At 49.3% G+C, this 10762-nt stretch overlaps 1 protein-coding gene across 4 annotated transcripts; it reads right to left on the minus strand.

Moving 5' to 3' along the window:
- Window positions 1-292: 292 nt before the first annotated feature.
- ZBTB25 (zinc finger and BTB domain containing 25) lies at window positions 293-9166 on the minus strand. Of its 4 annotated transcripts, none has more exons than XM_060271451.1 (3): window positions 9095-9166; window positions 6730-6909; window positions 293-3402 (listed from the first exon to the last, which is right to left on the minus strand). In XM_060271451.1, exons 2-3 carry the CDS (start codon window positions 6900-6902, stop codon window positions 2265-2267), a joined length of 1311 nt encoding a protein of 436 aa, XP_060127434.1. In that variant the 5' UTR covers window positions 6903-6909; window positions 9095-9166; the 3' UTR covers window positions 293-2264. The 4 variants fall into 4 exon arrangements, with proteins under 4 accessions (XP_060127434.1, XP_034960448.1, XP_034960457.1 ...); XM_035104557.2 differs by having other exon boundaries at window positions 9041-9109; XM_035104566.2 differs by lacking the exon at window positions 9095-9166 and adding an exon at window positions 9037-9083.
- Window positions 9167-10762: the final 1596 nt, after the last annotated feature.

A 10762-nucleotide genomic window follows, 5' to 3' on the forward strand; every position in this document is an offset into this window, starting at 1 on the left:
TCTGACAAGACGACAAAAACTGGAGGCGAGGACTTTTGCATTCCCATAGAAACCAGGGCCAAATCCAGAGCTATGCCCCTTCCTAACACACCCCCTGCTTTGCTACATACGCCAGGCCTTTGGTCCGATACAGTCAATCACTTTCAAGTGTGGTTTTATGGTGAAAATCTGGAAGCTGCTTTTGGACCAAATAACCTACTAAAAGGACCAGCAGCCCTATCTCCAATGCTCTGGGCAAACCCACCGCGTGATCAGAATTTTTCTACAGGAAAATAGAAAGCACAAGCCGATGGGAGGTTCAGGAGATTTTGGTTTAATTTCTTAATTTTTTGTAAAAAAATAAAAATGAGCGAATAACTTAAATGGGCTGGGAGTCTTTGGGAGCAAACAGTTGAGAGAATCTAGAGGTTGTTCTGTAACGGGGAAGAAATCTATCTTAGGCAATGTTAAATCCAAAGAAATGGGTCACCAACTAATATGAAATAGTATGAGGAAATTTAAAAAATCACACAGACTATCTAAACCTAGCATGGGCAGAGCTTTTTATTGGATCTGCTGGTAAGGTTCCATGCCCCTTTCTGGCTAAACTGGAAAACTTGTAGGGCTGGGATAGAATCAAGGAATCCTAAGAGTTGGAAAGGACCATAAGGGTCATCTAGTCCAACCCCCGAAAATCCTCAGGGTTGTGGGTTCGAGCCCCACATTGGGCAAAAAATTCCTGAATAGCCTTGTCGTTCCTAAGGCATCTATCTGCCTAGAACTACATGATTTTGAAGTGCTTCCCGAACTTCCGAAAATTGACAAACGTGCGCCTTTTTCTCCTGAAATGGAGGAACGCATCACTTACATGTGAAAAGATTTTTCCAAGCAGTGTTGGGAGAACCTCAGGCCTAGAGGGACAAATGCAGGATTCTGCACCTCTGTGAGTGTATAGAGTCATGATTTTGGAGTGGGTGGGCTGTAGCCTGCATCTATCCATTGCTCTGCCTACTTTTACCCCTGATCTTGCTCATCACTTCCTTTGCTGTCTCCAAAAAGTTCCCCAGAGGGACCAATTCTATGTGTTTTTGCAGTGTCACTGATTTGAGACAAGCCTCGTGGACAGCAACTCGTCCAGAGAGGAGACTAGAGGCTTCCCCCGAGGCTGGGCAGTCTTGTGACCATCTCCCGCATTGCAGGTTGAACTATCCAAACACACCTGGATAGCAGGTGCCACAAAATCGGCCTCCCAGGTGGAAGGTCTTTGGAAGAGCACGAGGCCAGAACGGGGAAGCCTGCAGAGATGCAGCAGGGGCAGCCTTAACTGCGGCTGAATCTTTCAGGCTCACGGGAACTCAATCTAGCTGCAGCCCTCGAAAGTGGCTTCAGGGCACACGACTGCTCCTGGCCACCTTATGTTACTCTTTTTATCCACTGGCGATAGCCCTATGTAACAAACTCTACAGAATATTCCATCAGCAAGAATGCTGGGGTTAGCATAAAATGTGTTATGTGAACATATGAAATTGAGATCTCTGGCCCAGCTAGCTGTTTTCCTTGGTCCCTGAAAGGGGTATTTCCTGGGTCTGAAATCTAGTCCAGGGCATGTAGGATCCACTGGAGGGACATTGCCAGATAACCACTGTCAAAGGGGCACATCACAGAGCAGTTTCCCAAACTTGGGCCTCCGGCTGTTTTTGGACTACAATTCCCAACTTCCCTGACCTGCTTGCTAGGGATGATGTGAGTTGTAGTCCAAAAACTGCTGGAGATCCAAGTTTGGGGAAACCCTGTTGTAGAGCCTCTTTGAAGTTCATCTGCAGGCGTGGTTTGCATTCAAACCTCTCCTGCAAATGGGCAAAGCAGGGCTTGCTGACAGCAAGAATCAGCTCTGACAGTAAGTCCTGCTTGCAAAAGAAAACACTTGGAAGGGGCACTATAAGCATGTCTGATTGTTCCTTTGAAGCTCATTCTTATCTGTACCTACCTCTGACATCTCTCGTGAATTGTGGTGTGGGAGTGCACTCAAATTAGTTTGCATTTTGCAGCAATGCACAGCCATGTCAACTGCCCCTCCCACGTGGTTCTCCCCAGTGCATATGTTACTGGAGCAGTGTGAGAAAGTCGTACAACCGAGCCCATGAGACAACCCAGAAGAGGGCTTTCAGTCTGCCGATTCCTATTTCGCAAGACAACAGAGAACACCTTCAGCGACAATGAAAGAGACGGTGAAAGGAGCGCAGGAATTCACAGGCAAAAAACGCACACAGGAAAAAGGGAAGGAGCTATTCAACTAGTATGGTGTCAATACTCTCTTGGGAGAGGTCAGGATCCGGCGCGTTTTGCGAATCCATGTGAGCTTGCGAGACAGTGGTGCTCTTCACCGGAGTCCAGCTGCTGCTGAGCAGCTGAAATTTAGGGGCTGCTGAGCCGCCAAGCCTCTGGCACCGGCCCAATTTGAAGTGTTTGCCTTTGTGGGTGTACATGTGCTCAAGCAGCTGGCTCTTCCGCAGGAACTTGTGGCCGCAGACCGCGCAGCTGACCTTCCTCTTCCGCGAAAAGGAAAAGTTGCAGTTCAGTTCCACAGGCTCAGAATCCTTGGAAACGAGAGACAGCTGGCCGATGGGCAGAGGCTCCAAGCTGCCGTGAGTGGGATGCTCCAAGCGGCGCTCGTCCTCTTTCCGGAGGAAGGAGCCGAGCCGGTGGGTTTCCGCAGCCTCGTTGTTCTCATGCAGGGGCTGCAGCTGGCCCAGGTCGCTGCTTTCCAGGATCGAGGCCGGCACCCCAAACGGCAGCGACCCCGAGACATGTGTGAAGAGGTGTTCGCGCAAATTGCTCCGGGATTCGAAGTGCTCCCCGCAGTACTGGCATAAATGGACCTTGAGGTTCGTCCTAGAAAAGGCCGGGCCGCTGACATCCGGGGAGGATGATGAGGTGTGGCTCTGAGACACCACTTGTTCCGGGTCGCTCTTCTCCTGTTTTATAGTCACGGGAGGGTTTGGAAGCTCGCCTGCCGGCTTCACAGCCGCCGGGAGGGAAGGACGAGAAAGCTGCTGGTCCAAAGAGCCGTCGTCGAGCCCAATAGCCAAAGAGAGCTGCAGCTGGGGGTGGTCGCTTTGGCCGGCGGTTCTGCTCCCGAGGCTCGTCAAACTTTCCTTCGCCTGGAGGCTTTCCTTGACGGATTTGTGCGTGGTGGAGATTTGGATGCCGTACAGGTTCGAAGACTGCACGGACTCCGGCGAGAGTGTCTGGTTCATCTCGACTGCCATGCGGGAAAGGTAGTCGGCATGCAGGAAATGGATGCCTTCCTCCAGCCGGGTCTGGTTGACTATTTGTTTGGGTCCTTTGCCAGTGTACATGATATGCAGCAAGTAGCTGAATATGTCGGGTTGGATATCTGTTGGCTGGATCTTTATGCAGTCGCTGCTTGAAACAAAAGAGGAACGTTAGGGAAGCAGATTGCAGCGCTGCCATTCAGAGTGAAGACAAACATAACAACGAAGAATCCAGCAGAAGTTTAAAGACCAACACATTCACTGTGACATAAGCTTTTGTGGATTTTAGTCCACTGCATAGAAGTATGAAGTGCTATCCCAAGTTGACATTTTTATATACACATGAGCGCAAAAAAAAAAATGTGCGAGCAATGAGGGGAATGAAATTTAAAAATATATATATACAAGCTGTCAATTATACTGAAGCTGAGAATGCATGTACATTAAGTACAGTGACCATTCACAAGGCAGTACTGAGGATAATGTAAATGTTCAGGCAATCGTAAGCCAATACCAGGATTTAAACCAGACTGCTCCTACCCTTGAGGAACAGCCAGAGGTCATAACATACTGTGCTTCTGAATAAACCAACAGCATGCAGAAATTTATGGAAGGGGAATTATACTGTGGTTTCTCCTAAGAAGGAGTTATTCTTCATTTATTTATGTTATAGTCAAACCTCGGTTTTGCGACCACTTTGGCGAGCGACCGCCGCAAAAAGTGTTTACATCCGGGTTCTGCGGCATCGGATGCGCAGACATGATCTGCGCAGCTCGTGCATGCACAGAAGCACTCTATCAGTGCTTCGTGCACGCGCAGAAGCATGCCTTCGGCGAGCGACCGCTTCAGCGAGTGACCGCCTCTGCGGAACGGATTGCGGTCTCAAACCGAGGTACCACTGTATTCATTTCTTTCTTGGCTTTACAACTAAAAAATACCCCACAATTGATTGTCTTTAGAATAACAAGAAGCTGAATATGTATAAATTTTGAGAGGTGACATTTTTGGATGCGGTCTAACACATTTCTCTCTTCTTCTTCCCTTTCATATTTGAGGCAATGTCTGTCCCAATTTCTTAATCTGTATTTTACTTCCTTTTCTAATGAATTAAAAATCTAAAAATACGGGTGCACCTTCTGGTCTCTAGGATCAAGTTCTTTTCTGACAATCTACAGCAAACTTAGTGATGGATGCAGACACTCATCTGGTTGGCCGCACTGAAAACAGGATGCTGGCCACAGGCCTGATTCAGCAGGCTCTTCTTCTGACACACTAACTGGCTTTTTAATCAGGCTATTTATGGCTGACAACGGCTATGGGCTAGGCTGTAAAGACTTGGATTTGGATTGGGCAGTGTTTAAAGGGGGGGGGGACTCAATTTGTTTTTAAGACAATCAATGAATGTAGAGCAGGATAAGCATAAATGTTGCATACTGAACAAAAACAAGTATTTTTTTCTTTCCTTTTTTAAGTATCCTGTCCATCTTAGATAATGTTTCCTTTTATCTGAGCTCCTGACATATGTAAGGGTTTGCACTTCGGCAGGAAGAACCAGATGCACGAATATAGGATGGGGGGAACCGGGTTTACTAGCAGTACATGGTAGAACACAAGCTTCATATGAGTCAACAGCAGCAAAAAAGCTAAAGCTATTTGTCAAGGGGACTCCCTACAACAGAGGGCAACAGAGAGTGTAGTGGTTAAGAGCGGTGGACTCATAATCTGGTGAACCAGGTTTGCTTCCCCGCTCCTCCACATGCAGCTGCTGGGTGACCTTGGGCTAGTCACACTTCTCTAAAGTCTCTCAGCCTCACTCACCTCACAGAGTGTTTGTTGTGGGGGAGGAAGGGAAAGGAGAGTGTTAGCCGCTTTGAGATTCCTGAAGGGGAGTGAAAGGCGGGTGTCAGGGGGATTCCTTACAGGGAGCCTCCCTCCCCCCCCCCGTCATCCTGACCAGCAGTTCGCCCAGTGACAGCGGTAGCAGCGGGTCAGGCGGAGGGAATGAGGAATGGAGCGGAATGGAGGGAGGGCTCAGTGAGGCATCCGAGCCCTTGCACCGCCCCAGCCATCTAGTGGAGGAAGGAGGGCTCAGCGATGTATCAGAGCCCCTGCACTGCCCTAGCCAACAGCTGGAAGAGGGAGCGCAGCCGCTTCTGGCGCCTTAATTGAGGCGCACACCCAAACACAGGTTTAGGGGGCAGCGTTTCAGGGTCCCCAAGCTATAATGCTTGCCCCGAAGCAGAAGGGTGCCATTGCCGGATTCTGCGAGTGACTAGGAGGTCATGTTTTCTGCTATCTCTGCACTGTAAATAATATGCACAATAAAACCTTAAAAGACAGATCGGACTGAAGCGTCTTTACTCGAGAGTAGCCGCAACAATCCCTTGACACTATCCTAGGCTGCATCAACAGAAGTCTAGGGTCCAGATCAAGGGAAGTAATGGTACTACTCTATTCTGCCTTGGTCAGAACACACATGGAATGCTGCGTCCAGGTCTGGGCACCAGAATTTAAGGAAGATGTTGACAAGCTGGAACATGTAGAGAGGAGAGTCAGCAATGTGATCAAAGGTCTGGAAACCAAGCCTTATGAGGAACTGGGTATGTTTAGCCTGCTAAACAGTAGACTGAGAAGAGATAGGACCACCGTCTTCAACTACCTGAAGGGCTGTCACATGGAGGATGGAGCAAGCTTGTTTTCTCCTGCTCTGGAGGGTAGGACCTGAACCAAAGGATTCAAGTTACAAGGAAGGAGATTGTGATTAAACACCAGGAAGAATTTTCTGAGGGTAAGAGCTGTTTGACAGTGGCGGAACAGGCTCCCACACAAGAGGGTGGACTCTCCCTTCCTTGGAGTTTTTAAAGAAGAGGTTGGATGGCCGCCTGTCATATACGTGAGATTGGACGTGATGACCTTTAGGGTCCCTTCCAACTCTACAATTCTGATTATGCCATGCAGAAGGTCAGTGGTTCGAATCCCTGTGACGGGGTGAGCTCCCGTTGCTCGGTCCCAGCTCCTGCCAACCTAGCAGTTCGAAAGCACGTCACAATGCAAGTAGATAAATAGGAACCGCTACAGCGGGAAGGTAAACAGCGTTTCCGTGCGCTGCTCTGGTTCGCCAGAAGTGGCTTTGTCATGCTAGCCACATGACCTGGAAGCTATATGCCGGCTACCTCGGCCAATAATGCGAGATGAGTGTGCAACCCCAGAGTCGGTCACGACTGGACCTAATGGTCAGGGGTCCCTTTACCTTTACCTTTACTATCGTTGGAGGCAGCTATAATATTAAAATCAGCTTCTTCGCTTCTCCCCTTTGCAATTCCCATGAACCACAAACATTCCAGGTACTGTAGTCAAATGCTGGGAAGTCTATGTATGTGAGGGAGATATTGTGGAAGTCCTGAAAGCCTCCTCTTCCCAGAAAACAAGTTTGTGATTGCAGTGGCAATGTCCCAAAAGACATGCACTGCCTTACCTTGTCTGGTGAATGAATATCATCTTAAAATAGTTTGAGAAGGCAGCCAGAACAGCTCGGTGAGCTTTGAAGTAGACGTCTCCTATTGCCACAGTGCAGTCACAGAGAAAGCCAAATTCCCGTTGCATGTTCAGCTGCTGCAGAAGGATCAGGCTGTGGCTGGCAGTCTCCATAGTGTTTCTGCAGGACAAAACGAGCTCTTATGGGTGTTCAGGCTTCAGGCTTGTGAGATCTTAACTCTGTTTTGTTTTTTTACTAAAATCCCAAGATCTACCTGCTGGAGTCAGCTGCAAAAGAAGGAAGGAGCCACAAGGGTTAATTACTCCACACACCCCTGCAATGCAGGAATGTTTTGCCCTAGATGGGACTCGAACCCACAACCCTGATATTAAGAGTGTCATGCTCTGCTGACTGAGCTACCATAGGTCATGCAGTTAAAATTAAAGAGCATGTTCTGAACATAGGATTTCGTTTCCAGTGCAAGAACTGAATTAAGATCACAGTCCTTTCACACACACACACTCTCGATTCCCCCAAACTCTCTTCATTTCACCCGTCTAGTTTAGGTGGAATAGCTGTTGCTATTGCAAGACATCAGGGGATCAGAAGCCCTTGCAGGTTTACTGCAAAACAGACAGACATCTATCTGCAGATTTCCATCTACCTTCTGCCCACCCTGCCTGAGAAGGCATGCCCATTTCAGTGTAGCAGGAACTACAACTCCCATCATTCCTCACTACTGAGCAAGGACAATCCAGAATACTTGCTATTTCTGCCTGTATTTTTTTTTGTTAATACTAATATGATTCAAACCACCAAAACCACAAAAGACTTAAAACAACAATATCAAAAATACGAGGCTTCAAAATGCCTGAGACATTAAACCAGCCTTTGCCAACCTTGTGCCTTCCAGAGGTTTTGGACTACAGCTCCCATCAGGTCCAGGTCGGCCAAAGGCTGCATTACAGCAGGGGTCAGCAAACTTTTTCAGCAGGGGGCCAGTCCACCGTCCCTCAGACCTTTTGGGGGGGGGACTATATTTTTGGGGGGGTAAATATGAACGAATTCCTATGCCCCACAAATAACCCAGAGATGCATTTTAAATAAAAGCACACATTCTACTCATGTAAAAACACGCTGATTCCTGGACCATCTGCGGGCCGGATTTAGGTGATTGGGCCGGATCTGCCTACCCATGCATTGCCAGTTGGTTTAATCCGGCCCTTGTGGCAGTTTACTGTATTTCCTAGGGTAAAATCCTAAAAAAAACACCTCAACAACTTCAATCCTAAAAGCTCGACAACTCCAACCCCCCCCCCAAAAAAGCTCAACATCTTCAATCTTAAAAAAAGCTCAACTTTGGTTGGCCCTTTGGTTGACCCCCACGGCCCTTCACTTCATCAAATCTGGCCCTCTTTGAAAAAAAGTTTGGACACCACTGCATTACAGTTTCAACTGAGTTGGCTACAACCCTTAAAAGTGTTCCCCCTCCCCTCTTCTCCAGTGAAAGCAGAGGGTTGCAGAAGCATCAGAGGAATCTAGGACAGCATCATCCTGTTCTCACAGTGGCCAAACAGAGAGCAGGAGCAGAGCACAAGAAGAGCACTCTTTCCCCTCGCGTGATTTCCAGCAACTTGGTTTTCGGGGCTGCTGATGAAATGCCTTACCGAAGGTGCAATCTTAAAGCAGAATCACCCAGTTGCAACCCGCTGGCAACCGTGCACAACCGCGCACTCTCAGCGGCGAAGCATCCGCTTTGCAGCGCAGAAGATCCCGAGTTCAAGCAGGCTGGGGGGGAGAGGGCACCCCTCGCGCCCGGGAGACCCTGGAGAGCCGCTGGCAGCCAGTGCAGTCAATACTGCGCTAGATGGACCTGCGCAAGGCGGCGACCCGGCAGCCCTAAACACCTGTGCGCCCTCCGGCCCCACAACTGGAGGCTAACCCCCCCCCCCCAAAAAAGCCCTCGGTCGCCGCGCATGCCCATAGCAAGCCACGGAAATGCAAACGTGCCACACGCGCGCGCACACACACACACACACACACAGAGAGAGAGAGAGAGAGAGAGAGAGAGAGAGAGAGAGAAAGGCAGCCAAGGCCGGCGGTGCAGCGGGGTCGGTTTGCTAAGCTTGCTTGCAAATAGCTCCTCGTCGGCTCCTGTTGCAGACGCGGCGCGCGACTGCAAAAGGCGAGGCCTGAGGAAGCCATCCCACCCCCGGCATCTCTTCCTGCCCCCCTTCGACCGTCCCCTCCTACGGTGGAAAAGGGGCTCCTCCCTATTGCAAGGCGCTCCCCGACGCCACTCCGCACCCACATCTCCGTCCCGTCGGCTCTCTTGCAGCCTCCCGTCGGTTCCTTGCCCCCTTACCCCACAAGGCAGCGGGCCTCTCGGCGCGTGGGAGCGGCGGCTGCGCAGCGACGGCAGGGAACAAGGGCGCGCGCGCGCTCTCCACGTTGCTTTTTTTTTTTTTTTTGCTCCTCCGGCCCGAAGAAGGGAGAGCAGAGGGAGGGGAGAGCAGAGAAGAGGAGAGAAAAGGGGGCTTGGGAAGGGGTTGTGGCGCAAGGCACAAGGAGGCAGCTGCAAAGCCTCTGGATTGCCTGCCTTCCTCGCGCGCGGGAGAGCACCTTGGAGTCATTTCGACAGGGGGGGGGTCCGTTTTATTTAATGCATTCCCTGCCTCTCAGCGACGGCTCTCGGGAAGGTTGGAAAGCCGGCCTGCTCACGTGGCAGTTTACAAAAGACACAACAGGGTAATGTTGTTGTATCCTCAGGTCAATAGCTTGATGTCAGGGTTGTGGGGCTGGACTAGAGGACCTTTGGGGTCACTTCCAACTCTATTGGTTTCAGGCTCCAAGATCAGCAGCTGGTGGGATGAGAAGCCCCTGCATTTGGTCTCTAGTATGAATGCACGTCTGCACACATCTGGGAGCTGCACTGAGGTTCTGTGTAAGGTGCGCAGCCTGCCAGTCATATGATGAAGCACCTGGCAAGCTTTATTTTGAAACTGTTGGCCACAGTTTATGGGGCGCTCCTGTTGCTTTTCCAGTTTGTATCTTTAACCTGGAGGGCAAAGACGCTCTCTTGGCATCCAAATCAGTGGAGAAAAGCCTAATGCAGGATAAACAACTACCGGTAACAGCCTGCAGCAGGCAGAGAAAAGCTTCTGGCAATGCATAATTGTGGGAAAGGGGAATGAGAAGCCATAATCCTTGGAATGAAAATATGTGGCTCTTGCTTGATGTGGCAGCAATTGTCCTTGTGTCCTCCTGGCAACCTCCTAGATTGGTTTGGGTTTTTTAAGAACTCCTCAATTGGGGCTTAGATTATACCCTGAAACAAGAACTGGGCCTTCAGAGCATCTGCCAACCTTGGTGTCTCCAGGTATTCAGGACAATTAAATAAAACGCAGCATTTCTTCCTGCTCTTTATCTTTGGTTTGACCACACAGAAAAATATCTTGCAAAGTCTTTTTTATTTTTTACGTTGCAGCTTCACTGAGTTTACACTTAAATGGCTTAAGAAGAGGTGAAGTTGCATAGGATGGAGCTGTTACAGTTTAGAAATCTAACTATTCTAAGCAGAAGAGAGCGACCCTTTTCCCTGCTTACACTTCTGCTGCAAGTATCTTAAGTAAAGGCGAGTTGTATAGTTCAGTTGCAAGAGAATTGTGGTTAGTCCCAGCCAGTTTAGACAGACATGTGGCAATTTCACATGTTTAGGGAAATTCTGTAAGAAGGGGTGGAGAGGTCGAATTTTGATAAGAGGGCCTGTGGATGAAGGAGGAATGGCAGAGTCCAGAGAAGGCTTTATTGCTTGGTTTTAACAACTAGAAACTAGGCCCAAATCCATCCAAACAAGGCGGGGAATGGGGCCATGTTAAGCAACTAGTGCAGAGAAGGTTGGTTTGGTGCCGGGGTGGGAAAAATTAAAACACACGCAACCCAAGCCACAAAGTGTCATGCACTTTTAGACTCCACCTGCATTGCAGGAAACATCTGGAAGGGAGGTGGGTTAAGGTATCATTTTTTACTTGCT

This window comes from Zootoca vivipara, chromosome 1 (assembly GCF_963506605.1).
Source record: "Zootoca vivipara chromosome 1, rZooViv1.1, whole genome shotgun sequence".
NCBI lineage: Eukaryota > Metazoa > Chordata > Lepidosauria > Squamata > Lacertidae > Zootoca > Zootoca vivipara.